This window comes from Crinia signifera, chromosome 4 (genome assembly GCF_055691185.1).
Source record: "Crinia signifera chromosome 4, ASM5569118v1, whole genome shotgun sequence".
Classification (NCBI taxonomy): Eukaryota; Metazoa; Chordata; class Amphibia; order Anura; family Myobatrachidae; genus Crinia; species Crinia signifera.
The window spans coordinates 227041704-227057713 of NC_139220.1; the positions used below are offsets into that span (position 1 = coordinate 227041704).

General features: G+C 42.4%; 1 protein-coding gene across 1 annotated transcript; it reads left to right on the plus strand.

Annotated features, from left to right (window-relative positions):
- Positions 1–7270: 7270 nt before the first annotated feature.
- BCL2L10 (BCL2 like 10) lies at positions 7271–14341 on the plus strand. Its single transcript, XM_083183898.1, has 2 exons — positions 7271–7958; positions 12068–14341. Exons 1-2 carry the CDS (start codon positions 7557–7559, stop codon positions 12197–12199), a joined length of 534 nt encoding a protein of 177 aa, XP_083040024.1. The 5' UTR covers positions 7271–7556; the 3' UTR covers positions 12200–14341.
- Positions 14342–16010: the final 1669 nt, after the last annotated feature.

Sequence of the window (16010 nt, forward strand, 5' to 3'; positions counted from 1 at the left end):
ATCATTGACTCCTGTAGCAGGACGTTGATATCTGTAATCAACTGGCAGACGAAATACAGAGTGCTAAAATATTCAGCACCCCCAAGGACAAGCTTCACTGAACTGGACAACTTATAAGGAAGGTGACACAAGGTGAATCACTTTGTTGGGATTGTATTTTATAATATTACACATTATATGTTATACAGTCAAGTACACAACACAATTAGGAAAAAATGGGAATGACAGAAAGGAGAACTTTTAATAGGATTATATTCTCATAAATGTATGAACAAAAAATTGACAGACAAAAAATGACAATAGTTGGCTTATTGGCAGCAATCTATTAGTCTAATAACATAAAGAATTTGGAATTTTTATTTATCTGGCAACTATTAAAAAAATGTATTTTGTCCTTTACAAACCCAGTCACTCATTTGTATCAATGGTATCTATTCTTCGTAGGTTCTTAATGATTTTTTAAAATTTATTTACAAAAATATATATATAATCTACAATTATGATAAATGTAACCCATGGCCTAAAGACATTAGGCAGAAGATCCCTTTCTAAATTTCACCTTGGATGTCACTGGATACGAGGGTATATTGGAGTTGATTGCTCACCCAAACCACAGTAGAGAACCCCAAAAACTGAATTGCTCTGGGATTTGTTCACTTAGCTTAATTTATTATTCCGAAAAAGGCATCATTAATAGGATATATTTTGTTGAAGTTTATTGTGTGTGACTGTAGCTATAGATATCTAAACAAACAAATAAATAAATAAATAAATGCATATCTTACAAAACAATTTCTGAGCTGTAGCCTATCAATTTTACTTCATACAATTGTGTGTACCGTAATAAAATGTCAAATTGGTGGTTCTCCTGATCCATCCATTTGATCATAGTGAGTATAGTCTTGAATGTAAAGTATATAGAGAGAAAAATAAGTGAATGGATCCCAACCTAGAAGAACTCAGGCCTGGTCCTCATCCTTCAAAATACGCATTTTCTAGCTAAGTGTATTCTATCCAAATGGTCCCTTCAATCCCCCAAGTTCAATCAACAGTTTACAAACCTGTCCTAATGGCTCCACTGTATGCAGTGATCACTATACAGTATGTGCAGTGCACATATAGGGGTTTATTCTAGTTCATTCTTTCTGACAAAATCCTTCTTAGATGGACAAAACCATGTGCACTGCAGGAGGGCAGATGTAACATGTGCAGAGAGAATTAGATTTGGGTGAGTTATTTTGTTTCTGTGCAGGGAAAATACTGACAGCATGATTTTACACTTCAATATAGATCTCACTTTGAAGAAAAACCCCACCCAAATCTAATTCTCTCTGCACAAGTTACATCTGCCCCACCCGCAGTGCACATGGTTTTGTCCATCTAAGAAGGTTTTTGTCAGAAAGAATGGACTAGAACTGGGGTAGCCAACCCTAGTCCTCGAGAGCTACCAACAGTGCATGTTTTGCAGGTCTCCTCACAGAATCACAAGTCAGCTAATTAGCTCCATCTGTGTATCTTTTAAAATGTGTCAGTGATTAATGAGTGCAGCTGTGCAGCAGCTAGGTTGTCTGGAAAATGTGCACTGTTGGTAGCACTCGAGGGCTAGGGTTGGCTACCACTGGACTAGAATAACCCCCATAGTGATCTCCTCACAGCAACACAATTGCTTATAATAGACCAGTGGTTCCCAAACTTTCTTGAACCAAGGCGCCCTAGAATATCAGCATTTGTTCAAGGCATCCATAGACAAAAAGTTTCCTATAGATAAATAAAAAATAAAGTAAATTGTGCTTAACTGTCACCCTCAGGTTCCGTTATGTGGTGGGCAACATAGCTGTGGTTCTAAATGTCCATAAATTTTATGGCCACCAACCCTAGTTTTGCCTATCACTTTGAGCATAAATAATTTTCTTTCAGTGGTGCACCCCCCAACCTGAGGCACCCTTGCAAGCATCCCTAGGCACCCAGTTTGGGAACCACTGTAATAGACTGTTGGGATATGTAATATGCCACCTGGGGAATAAACCATGCCTCATTAGTAGTCCTTTAACCCCTTCCTGACAGAGCTAGTTTTTGCGTTCCTGACAGAGCCATTTTTTTCAAATCTGACATGTCTCACTTAAGTGGGGATAACTTTTTTTTGCTTTTACTTATCCCAGTGATTTTGAGATTGTTTTTTCGTGACACATTGTACTTCAAATTAGTGGTAAATTTGGGTCGATACAGTCTGTGTTTTTTTGTGAAAAATACCAAAATGTCGTGAAAAAATGGAAAATTTAGCGATTTGCAAAATGTTAAATTTTCTGCTTGTGAGACAAATAATCATACCACTCAAAATAGTTAATAACTAACATAGACCATATGTCTACTTTATGTTGCCATCATTATTTCAACTTCCTTTTAATTTTTTTGGACACTAGGAGGCGTAAAATATGAATAGCAAATTCTCAAATTTTCAAGAAAATTTCAAACACTGATTTTTTTAGGGACCAGTTCAGTTCTGATGTGACTTTGAGGGACTTGTATGTGAGACACCCCCATAAATGATGCCATTTCAAAAACTGCACCCCTCACAGTATTCAAAACAGCATTTTGGAAGTTTGTTAACCCTTTAGGTGTTTCACAGGAATTAAAACAAAGTGTAGGTGAAATTTCAAAATTTCATTTTTTTTGCAGAGTTTCAATTTTAATACATTTTTCTAACGAATACAGTAGATTTTACTAGAGAAATGTGACTAAAAATTGATTCCCCCAATTCTTTTGTTTTCATAAATATCCTATATGTGGCCCTAGTGTGCACGGTGACCAAACCACAGGCTTCATAATAGAAGGAGCACCTACTTGATTTTGGAGCCTCCTTTTTATGAGATTATTTTTTAGGCACCATGTAGGTTTCTAGGCACCATAAGATGCTAAAAGTTAGGAACCCCCCCACAAGTGACCCCATTTTGCAAACTACACCCTTCAGGGAATTCATCTAGGGGTATAGTGTACATTTCAAACCCCCAGGGGTTTCACCAATTGTGGTACAACTGGGCAGTGAAAATAAAAAAAAAAAATTTTTCATTTTCACAGCTCAGTTGTATCAAAATTGGTGAAACCCCTGGGGGTTTGAAATGTACACTATACCCCTTGATGAATTCCCTGAAGGGTGTAGTTTGCAAAATGGGGTGACTTGTGGGGGGGTTCCACTGTATTGGTGCAACATAGCACCCACCATTCATTCCACCAAAATCTGTGCTGCAAAATCCAAAAATCACTCCTTCCCTTCTGAGTCCTGCCATGCACCCAACTGGTATTTTTTGGTCACATGTGAGGCATTGCCGTACTCGGGAGAAATTGGGGCACAGATTTTGGGGTGCTTTGTATCCTTCATTCCTTGTGAAAATGAAAAATTTTGAGCCAGAACTGCATTTTTCTGTAAAAAATTAAATTTTTTTACACAAAAATGCAGATCTGGCTCAAAATTTTTCATTTTCACAAGGAATGAAGGATACAAAGCACCCCAAAATCTGTGCCCCAATTTCTCCCGAGTACGGCAATGCCTCACATGTGACCAAAAAATACCAGTTGGGTGCATGGCAGGACTCAGAAGGGAAGGAGTGATTTTTGGTGGTGGAATGAATGGTGGGTGCTATGTCGCATTAGCAAGACCCCCGAAGCACCAATACAGTGGAACCCCCCCACAAGTGACCCCATTTTGGTCACCAGCTTTGGGAGGGGGGCTGGCGCTGCGGCTGGCGGGGGGGTGGGAGGGGTGCTGGCGCTGCGGCAGCCGGGTGGGTGGGAGTGAGGGGGGCTGCCGGGTGGGAGGGGGGGGGGCTGGCGATCGGTGGTGATCGGTGCTGTTCTTAACAGCACCGATCACCACCGATCACTGTGTTACCGAGCGGCTTAGCCGCCGGTAACACAGAAAACGCTGCAATTGGCTGTTCACATTTGAACAGCCAATCGCAGCGATCGCCGACCGGGGCTCAGGGACAGCAGACATCTCCAAACTGTCACCGCGTCTATGGACGCGGTGACAGTTTAAAACCATGACGTATATATACGTCTTCGGTCGGGAAGTACCTCCCGACCATGACGTATATATACGTCTTCGGTCGGGAATATCTATCTGTATATATATATATATATATATATGTATATACACACATATATATATATATATGTGTGTGTATATACACACATATATATATATATATATATATATATATATGTGTATATACACACATATATATATATATATATATATATATATATGTGTGTGTGTATATACACACACACATATATATATATATATATATATATATATATATATATGTGTGTGTGTGTGTGTGTATATACACACATACACACACATATATATATATATATATATATATATATATAATCATTTCATTTTATTTTTTTTCATTTTTACTATGTCCCTAGTGCTGCTGCTGCTGGCGGGGGGAGGGAGGGAGGGAGGGAGGGGGGAGGCAGCGCTGCGGCGCATAACAGCACCGATCACCACACGGCTGCCGGGTGCCGGGTAAGATATAGTGCTGCCGGGTGGGAGGGAGGGGGTGTCCGCGGATCGGTGGTGATCGGTGCTGTACTTAACAGCACCGATCACCACCGTTTTCTGTGTTACCGAGCGGCATAGCCGCCGGTAACACAGAAATAGCTGTGATTGGCTGTTCACATTTGAACAGCCAATCACAGCGATCGCCGACCGGGGGGGGCATTCCTGCCCCCCCGGGCGGCGAGGGGGGATGTCTGCTGTCAGGGACAGCAGACATCTCCAAACTGTCACCGCGTCTATAGACGCGGTGACAGTTTAAATCCATGACGTACATTTATGCCATGTGTCGGGAAGTACTTCCCGACCATGACGTAAATGTACGTCCAATGTCGGGAAGGGGTTAAGTGACGTGTTCTAGAATGGGGCATGTACACACCAGCCAGGCTTTGCTGTTCATCTGCAGGAACTTGGTTTTGTCAAAGACAAAGGGGTACATATACTAAGATGGGAGTTGTATTGATGATGGATGTTGCCCATAGCAACCAATCAGATTCTACTTTTTATGCATATAGATAATACAGTAGATAGAATCTGATTGTTTGCAATGGGAAACATCTCACCTGCAATAGAACTCCCATCTTAGTAACTTTACCCCAAAGTTATCAGACTTATATAGTAATTGTGAGTACCATTCTGATGGCCTCTCGGGTCCCTGCATGGTGAAGGGGTAATAGAGGAAAGAGGGAAAACTTTACTGCAAGCGGCATCTGGGCTTAGCTGAGCATTCACCATGATATGGCCATAAAAGGTTCCTTTTACATTTCCAACTGAGTTGTATTCTGCTCTGTTCAACACATGAGGATGGGTTACTGGGCAGGTAACATTTTTCTTCTTCCACAATGGGCTGCCAACATTACAGTGCTGAAAATATATGCAAACATATGGGATGATGAAGAGTCGCAGGCAGGACTGTATTATGGACAGATCTGTTTGTGTTCACATGGTGCATGCGGCACATGCATCTACCGATTAGAACTCAATCTCATCTGTCACTCACAGCTGCAGAGCCATAATTGGGTAATAATGGGGCAGGGAAAAGGTGTAAGTGAACCTACAGGAGTTACACATCTATAGGAAATTAATGGGTTTTAAAGGCAAAATTGAAAGTGCTCCATATAACTGAGAGAGATGACAACACCACCAGGTAAAGAAACGGTTATGGTATGAAACATCTACAGTGTCTAGGTCGACCACTAATGGTCGACAGTCACAAAGTGGACAGGGTCAAAAGGCTGACAGGTTCTAAAGGTTGACAGGGTCCAAAGGTCGACATCAAAAAGGTCAACATGAGTTTTAAGTGTTTTAAGGGCATCTATGTCGACATGGACACTGTCTAAGGCCCCCCATACATTTGTCCGACTTGTCATAAGGACACATAGGTAAAACCATACCTCCCAACATTTCCCTCAGTGGGTCTGCCAGCCACGGGTGGAAAGCTGGACAATCCCCCGAAAAAAACACAAAATTATGGACAGTTGGGAGGTGCGGAAAACCTATTACCAGGCTGGTCATCGGACTCACACACACACACCCCACACCCCCCCACACCCCCCGGCTGGTCATCGGACTCAGATAGGGGAGATTTAACAACCCCTTCCGATATTATTGATTATTATTTAATAATCTGAGCAACAAATAATTATCTCAATGATGTTGTATGTGATAATTAAGCACAACTCGTTTTAAGGCATATCTAATAAAAGCTAATTTTTAAGTAACACAATTACACCAATTTATTAATAAAGAGTGCCCCGGAAAATACACTATCAGTCTTTCTCCTGCACCCTTGTGCAGGAACAACCCCCCCCACAACAATGTTTTCCTGAACTTGTTCTGGGAGCACCACCAACCCCGTGATCAACCAGAACACTGTCTGAAATGTACTTTATGTTGGTTTTTCTGATTTGAGACAATAACTTTTTCTATGATTATGTGCGGACTCACACAAGTCTAGTTTATTTGATCCAACCAGCCAGATCTGACAATAAATCTGTAGATGTATGGTCAGCTTAGGCCTATCAAACTTCAGTGGTCGACCCAATGTATGTCGGCCTTAATTTGGTTGACCCAATGACCCATAACCCAATAGATATGAGCAGTGTTAAATAAATGTGCGCACACATTCCTACAGGGGAGAGGAGCCTTGCACACATATGGGGGATGGCAAAAAATAATGCAATACTGTGAGTACACAGTGTAACAATGAGGAGTGCGCGTGTAAATAGTTAACTAGTGGGCCCGAGCCCTATCACGTGCCTATGTGAGTAACACTGTGACCTGGTGTCAGTCAAGAATTACGGTCGGGAACTCCGTGTCCTCGGCTGGGAGAATCCGTGTGCACTGTGCAGTCACACGCACAGCACACACTGACAGCAGCAATGCCCGGGGGGACACTATGGCCGCTCCCTATAGGTGTCACAGAGAGTGTGTAACACAAGTCACAGCTGACATGTATTCTGTACCCGGCACTGTGTCATGTCTGTATGGGGAGAAGCTGCAGCATAAGCGGGAGTGATGGTGAGCACAGAGCTAGGGAATGGATGGCCATCTACCATCGATGATTCATCGCCGCCATGAGCAATGACAGAACACTGAGCTGCCCTGTCTCCTATCTGTGCAGTGTGACTTTTTCTTTCTTTCTTTCATGAATGCACTCAGCCAGTGCTGTGCTGATGAATGGGCAGTGGGCGGCGCCGTGCTGTCAGCCTATCAGAGGCCGGGGGAAGTGGGGGCGGAACTCACGCTGCTGCTGCTGGACTTTAAACAAAAGGTGGAGGTGCTGCAGCTGCTGTGGCTTGGAGAGAGCTGCCTGTGGCCGGAGGAGTGATCGCAACGGGGAGCCAGGGACTGCGTGTGACCACTGTGACAGCTTCCCGCACCTGTGCACTACAGACAGATAGCCAGGACGCAGCATCGGCGTGCGGGTGGTGGGAGTGGTTCCCTGCAGTCATTGTATGGAGTGACCCCGTACTCTGGATCCATCCTCACCATGTCTGATCAGCGGCAACTGGAGTACACCACCGGCCTGTTGGAGGATTACCTCCGGCGCCGCCTGTGCAAGGAGCCCCGGGCGCCCCAGTCGCCGGTAGCAGAGACCCTGTGGAGGGTGTCGGAAGAGATGCTGGCCATGAACCGCGCCTTCTACTCCGAGTCCTGCGAGAAGGTCCCGGGCGAGTGCGACCCGCGGGTGATCCTGCAGCGCGTGGCTGCCCACATGTCCGAGGAGGGGGGGCTGAACTGGGGGCGTGTGGTCGTGCTCATCGTCTTCGCTGGGACCCTGCTGCAGAACCGGGGAGACCACAAAACGGGAACCCCACGGGAACTGGCGGCGGTGTTGAGCCAATTCCTGCTCGGGGATCACAGAGACTGGTTCCAGGAGAACGGAGGCTGGGTAATAACCTAATACTTCCTATTACTACTATTAGTGCTTCTCTCCAGCCCCCAACCCGCCTGCATAGGCCACAGCAAAGTCCTCATATATATGTGTGTGTGTGTGTACACTACAGTATATAATAATCTCATCTGCTAGCATCAAGCACTGGCTGCCTGAACAATGCACGCATCTTTCCCACGTTTCTATGGAGCTCCTACGATGAGTGTGCGAGCTGGTGGGTGGATGTGTGCGAGTTTCCAGGCCAATCCTGCCCAACCCTGTGCAATAGTTCCACTGAGTCATATGTAAAATATTTAATGTGGAAATTGCTCATCTTTTGGGTGACTGCTTTCTGGAGCTTTGCCCCCTTGTTTCTTTTGAGCAAATAGACCATGAGATCAGTAACTAGTTTACTCCAGGATATTGACTTCACAAAGTGACAGTACTGCATATGCCAAACAGGCTTTAAGCAGTTTACACTATATGAAAGCGGGTTCTCTTTCAATGTTCCTGCAGTACATGGGAGAGATAGATGGGCCAGCTGTTTATAGTTCAATCACCTCCGCTTTGGATACAAATAAATTAGGTTGACAGGTCAAATAAACATAGTATAGCAAATTTTATTTGTGACATGTTATAGACCTACATTGATGGCTTTTTGTTATGTAGGGTGGTGTCCTTTCAATTACCCTAAATATGCAGCCACTTGTATACACCAAGGTATCCTAGTGTTGTCCAATCAGAGCTGTGTGCAGGTGATGGCCCATCCAGCAGAATTTTGACTGTTGCATAGGAAAAGCATTGCTAAGTAGGTGTAATTGTTGAAGTGTGCAGCACTTATCTCTATGTATGGCAGGTAGAGCTACATAGAGATCTCTGGCCCTTTTTACAGACCTTCATAATATTGTATGAATAAGATTTGCATAGTAGTAAGGTTAAACATAAACTGCATTACAAAAGCTGGTTCACTGTCTTAAACAGTGCTTTATGGGGAAACAAAGGCTTACTGGCTCTTTATGTAGCACATTTTTAACCTATTTGGGGGTTCTATAGAATGATCTAACTAGAAAGCTATGCAGCACGCTTCTAGAACATTTCCTAACTAACCATCAGCTGGACCAGTGCTGTGCAAGGCTGCTCTGAGCATGCCTATCCATAAAAAGTAACCTATGTCATTAGGTCTTCTTATTTGTAAATCATAGTTTGTAGTAAGGGAAGTGTTTGATAAATGAAGTTCCCATTCCAAAGCCATTTAACCACCTACTGTATAATACAAACCAGGGATTCCCCAAAAATGTTTACATAAAGTACAACTTGGCATTTGATGGGCTGTTACGTGGTGGGAGACAGGGTGCGCTTCTATTTCTCCACATATTTTATGCCTGGCAGACCCCAGCACTGGTTTCATCCTATAATAATGACTATGAGCAATTTGACTTGGTCCTGGATAACCTGTGACACCTTTTGACAGTGCCCATCGGTACCCAGTTTTGGACCAGTGCCTTACATGTTGGGACTTTCCATGCTTCTTGTAAATGAGGAAAGGAAAGTCACCCACGTGAATTCTTGTTTCTGTGACATGAAACATATAAATAATCTCACTAATTTTTGTAATCTGTAGGTTGGTATAAAAGGGTTTTTCCATGTATAGAACATTCCACTCTTCACTGAATGAATGACAATTTTCATAACTATACCCACAGGTGTATACAGTCTTGTGGTTTCATTAACTTTTGTTTTGAACAATATATTTGTCATTTACAGCATAGATGTGCAATCCAGCTGTACACAAGCTTTGTCCCAGCGTGTTGGGATCATTTGGTCTACAGCATGATGGTCGACACCATTAGGTCGGCATTGGAAAAGGTCGACATGGTTCTAGGTCAAATGGTCGTTAGTTCAATAGGTCATTAGTGCGACAATGTCTGTCGACAGTCAAAAGGTCGACATGGGGTTTTTCACAGTTTTTTTTACCTGAATGTCGACATGGACACCGTTTCAAGGGCAACGCATCCCCTCGCTGCGCTCGGCACACTATTTTATTCTCCCACCACGCCCTAGTGGATGGTAGGGCATGAAATACCGCCTGTCTGCTCAAAAAACAGTGAAAAACCCCATGTCGACCTAGACATTGTTTAACTAATGACCTTTCGACCTTTTCCCATGTTGACATAATGGTGTCGACCATCATGCTGTAGACCAGATGACCGCATCCTGTCCCAGCAGCTATCCCTAGTCCCTGCCCAGCAGCTATGTTAGACCAGTATATGTGCATGGGCACTGCTTACTACACTAGGATATACAGTAGTAGGCAGTGCAATAGGGGCTGGACGCTACAGTTGGAGATGTAGCATATGGCCGCAATGTGTCTGATTATGTAGTGGCATATTGGCAACACTACACTGTTCTACAACTTTTAATCCCATTAACGTTTTGACAGTGCAGACCTGTAAGAATATACTGTACTAGTAAACCCGCTTAAAGCAAAAGCTTCGACAGCTAGTCTGCTACCTTTCTGTGTTTGTATGAGAAAGAGATGTAGTTTCACTCTCTGCCAGCAGATGGCAGTGTTTCAGACACTATATAGGGTATATAGAAAATACATATTTTCTATTTATTGCTTCTCTAGCATACCATTCAGGGTAAATGAGACAACGGCTACTAGACATGATGTTAAACATGGGTTAGTACTGGCACAATAAAATGCAGTGGCATGGATTGCTGTATGAATTGGCATGGAAGAGGTTAATGGAAACCACAAGGCAGAAAAGTTATGTTTGCACAAATTAATTGTAAAGAGCAAAGTTCCGGAAGGTATTGAGGGTATAACTTGTTTACACATTATCTGCCAAGCAGCGTTCAAACATAACCATCTGGATGCTATTGCTTCCCTACTCTATTATGCAGAGTAAGGAACCGGTAAACAGCTGCTGTTTTCTCTCAATCAGTGCTTCTTGAAATGCAGTCTCTGGTGTGCTCATCTGGAGCAGGCTGCACTGGGTACTGATGATACAAGTTAATGCCTGTGAGACCAGGTTAGAGCAGCACTCTGTTGGAAGGGAAACTAGTTTTGCTAAATGTATGTCAAAAAAAGATTTGGTGGCTACATAAATATAATTTCCCAGCAAAATAACTTTAACTACAACTTGGTCAGTGTGGTGCTGTCATTAATCACATCCTGCTCTGTTACTGGAAATACAAGGCACATTGTACCGTTGTATGACAGCAGACTAAGGTGACAACTTTTGTTTCCTCTTCCACTATCACCGGAAGACCTGTAGACCAGGGGTGGTCAAACCTGTCCTCAAGATCTACCAACGGTGCATGTTTTCCAGGCAACCTGTGGAACTACAGTTGGAATGAATGCAGCATGTTTTAAAATGTGACAGTTAGTAATGACTACAGCTGTGCACCAGCTAGGTAACCTGGAAAACGTGGACCATTGGTAGATCACGAGGACCGGTTTGGCCACCCCTGCTGTAGACTGAGACTTTTTTTTTTTATATTGGGGGTAATCTACAGCCAATTTAAGACAGAGGCAATGGCAAGCATCACTTGAATGTACCCTAAATCCCTTCTCAAATTCTAGGGAAAACCTTTGACTGTACATACAAGGGGGTAAATTTACTAAGATGTCAGTTCTATTCAAGATGGAATCACCTGAATCTTTTGGGGTAACTTTACTGAAGTGGGAGTTCTATTGGAGATTGGATGTTTCCCATACCAACCAATAAGATTGCATCTCTTCTTCCACAAGGTGCTAAATTAGTAGAATCTGATTGGTTGGTATGGGCAATATCCCATCTTAGAATACTTACCCCATAGGCTGGGTGCACCCTAGGATAACTGGCAATTGGGCTAGTACAGTGAATTATGTCTGATATCAAGTGTGTACCCAGCCATAAAGGGAGAGCATGATTAGCTGAGGTCCTGCAAGTTCATCACCTTCATGCAGTTTTCATAATACACGGACAGCATTGGGCGAGGCATCTGTAACTATTGGTACTTTAATGATTGCTTCTATGATACTCCAGTTATGGTTTCCCCCGTACTGCAATTATTATATCTTTGTAAATACTTGATCCAATTCTATATTTGTAACCCTGCTTTTTCCTCTTTACTTTCAGGATGGTTTCCACACATTTTGTAACAAAAACAAGACTGGCCAAGTACAAGAGACTGGTACCTTTTCCAATGCCCTGATTGCAGCTGCTGGCTTTGGGATTGCTGGATTAGTTTTTCTCCTGGCAGTAAGATAAATTGTGGACTATGGAAACATGAAGATGTGGACCATAACGCATCAGCCTTGTATTAAAGGACTGAACTATTCAATACATACAGAAGAAGAATTTTTCACTGCCATTTTTTTTTTATTGCTCTTGGCATTTCTGTATCTTTTTGATATGTTTTAAAATGGGAAGGCAGTGTGCCATTGAGCTTACTGAAAGCATTGGCAGTTTTGAACTGTTTGTTATGCATCCATCTTGGTGGATTGACTGATTTTAAAGTTTGATTTGTGAAGTGGCAAGGCACAGACAACAAAACAATAATAATAAAAAAACAACAAAAAAACAAATCATGCTAACTTTACATAGTATTGTTTGTCATAGATTATTTTTTTAAATGTCTCTTAGAATATACAAGTAATGTTTTAACTTTTAAACGATTTGTGTCACTGTAGCGATCCAAAGTTTTCATCTCCTTTTTTTTTTTTTTTTTCTTGTGGTTTTCATTTGTGTGGTTTTAGCAAAAGAAATGTTATTGGCCACCATTTTAAATGGGTGTCAGTAAGAACCATCTAGAACCTATACACTCTGACTGGTCTGTGCTGCCACCCAGATTTTCCTTTTTTCAGCCTGCGTTGAGAGAGAGGACTGATGGGACTTCATGGAGATTTGCTACATGTACAGTACCAGCCTACATACAGTACTTCATTGAATGAAGTGACTGAGGCTGATTATTTGATTATTATGTTTACTTTTTTATATATAATTCATTCGCTCTAGCCAGGAATGAAGCTTTGATAGATTACATTTTCAGTATTCTTTAGGAACATTGTTACAAAACAAATATAATATATATAACATGCTGTATATGAAAGCACTATGCCTGCAGTATATGTGATCACAAGATGGCCAAACTCCTTTTGTGAGAACTAATTGCTGTCTGAAACTGTAGATTGGATATATACCTACCAACAATACCGATCAGTGTATTGTGACAGGGGGTGTGGTCATGTCACAATGGGGGTGATGCTGCTTTATTCTGGGGGGGGTGTGTAGCATTTGTAAAACATTCCGCTGCCCATTAGCCACCTACCTTCCCTCCAAACACCACTTCATTGTATCCATTCGTTGCGTGACTGAGCAGGGTGGTGAATGGGATATTCCTCCCAGCGTCCTCTGATAGTGGTAAAGAGCCCTCTAACAGGAACTGTTCTGTCTTAGTCAGGACGTCTAGGTAATGTGTGTTTTGTTAATATATGTTGTGCAGCAGTAGAATTCAACATGTCCGTCTCCTGATACTGTGGAACTACATGGAACATGGACTTGCTAAAAGTGTTCTGGCATGCTGGGTTGTGTACTTCCACTGCATCTGGAGGGCTATATGTAAAATACACCTGCTCTACATAGTTCAGATTAGTCTTGTTCTTTCTCCCTATGCATAGTAGCCATCTATTGGATTAAAAAGAACGCTCATTGCACTTTGTTGCGTGGTGGTTCTTCATCTGGCACTCTTAAGTTATGGAGACTTTTACTTCTATAGCTGTGAATGTTTACAAAAAAAATTCTAATACTGGGTACAAGCTAGGAGATTCCTGGGACAGCCGATAGTGTTAACTATATATATATGGAGGGGTGTAACGGGAGTCATGATATAGTGCATACACACTGACCGAAATCAGCCAGTGACATCACCCATTGAGCTACATGTACAGATGGGGATGTTCCGGAGCATGCATCTTTAATGACACTGAGTGTACACGTTGGACAATTTGAGATATAGATATATATATATATCTCATCCATATCGTTACCTATATATATCGCCAAGTGTGTACCCAGCTTAAGTCTTAACACCTAAGCCTGATTGAAACCATAATAAACTATCCTTTTTAGGCAGTATCTTAGTGGAGAAAGAAATTGACACCAGCAGATTTTGTGTTGTAAATTCCTGAAAAATGTGGAAGTTTTTGATAAATATTTCATGTTATCAGTGTAATCTAAACTGGGCAAAGTTCATATTTATGCTGAATTATATTTGATTCCTACACGCCATAGAGGTCTGGCATCTCTGTAAGTGTTTTATTATAATAATATATTCTATTATGCTTTTTTATATTTAGGATATACCATATTTTTCTTATGTGCCCTTGTTTAATAAATACATTTACATTTTGAGACTCGTGGGACTACTTCTATTTACCTTTTGTCTTCTTTGAACTGAAAATGAATCTGTCACAGAAGGATGGTTCTGAGTGTGCATGAGAGGCAGGGCCGGCTCCAAGCCTACCAGTGCCCTGAGCATGAAATGTCAAAGCACCCCTCATGCGCGTGTAACTCTTGGAAAAGTGGGCATGGCCTTTACTTTATAACACATTCTGTATGCCCCCATGGTGCCAGTTACATATGCTGTATGCCCCCACAGTGCTAATTATGATACACAGGAATTGACTATCAAGCTAATGAGCACAATCCTGGAACTTATCAGATCAAAAGCAGTGGTGGGCTCTTTGGCAGATGTAAAATCTGTAATGTAGCTAATGTACTGAGATAATCACAGAAGGACTCAATCCCGTTAGCAGCCCTATTGTAAATGCATTTGCACAAGATCATTTTATGTAACTGTTTTGTGCCATGATCTCCACTTATGCTGTGTACTGTCACCTTACCTGCCCTGTCCTGCTGCACATCCCCCGCCCGGAGCCAGTTCTCTCTGTTCTCACAGTAGTACAGTCACCGGTATACATTACACACATGGAACCATGCTTTGTGTTTGGCCCGCTTCCCCCAGTGGTGCACCTCTGGAGTTTGTAGTCCTGTCCGTAGACTCCTCCTCACGCTACCTGGGGAACAGCTGGCGGTGTTGCGGCTCCTCGGCTGAGAGAGAGATGTTGCGGCTAAAAAGGGCGAATAACTGGTACAATCTGTACAAAAGGTTTTAGCCATACAGGCAGTTAAAGAAAAGAAAAACTGTACTGTAACGGCTAAAATGGTACAGTTGGAGGGTATGCTGACTGCCGCCCTTAGGAGTCAGCACCCAGCGCAGCAGCTCAGAGCGTGTGTTTAATTTTCTATAAAAGCCCCCTATACACTGGTCTGACTTGTCTGAGGCACAAGTCAGACCAGTTTTCCCTGGAACTTTCCTGCTCCCTAGGAGTCCTTCATCGACTTGGCACTTTGGCCCTTATTCTGGTTTACTGGCAAAGGCAAATTCCTACTCAAATGGAGAGAACCATGTGCACTGCAGGTGGGGCAGATGTAACTTGTCAATATATCTTTCTGTGTTTACCTGATTACCTCATTCTCCTTGTTGGCAGACAAATGCAAATTCAGTGTGATGTGGAAGAAAATCAGTAATTTTAATATATATATAATAATTGTTCTGCTCATGGCAAGCCCCTACAGTTGCTGAAAAATCGCCCCAGTTGTCGGAATGACCGAAAATTAAAATAGTGTGATGCTAGCTTAACTGCATTTTCATTCTACATAATATCCACGTTTCACATGTTGACAGTTTGAATGCTGACATGATGATTAAATCCATTTTTGTGGTCCCCCCTACTTTTTGCTCTTGCGGTGGAACCATTGGCATGTTGTATCAGGGCTTCCCCATTGGGAGCAGTGAGGAAAAAATTGGGCTTTACGCTGATGATATGATCCTGTATCTGTCTAACATGGCTTCCTCCTTACCAGCACTCCTTACCCTGATGACGGAATATGCCCGTTTCTCTGGGGTGGGAATTAACTGGGATAAGTCAGTTGTGTTTCCTTTGCTTCCCACCACACAGCAACCCTCTCTATATAATTATCCTCTTCGCTGGTGTACACAATTTAAATATTTAGGTAT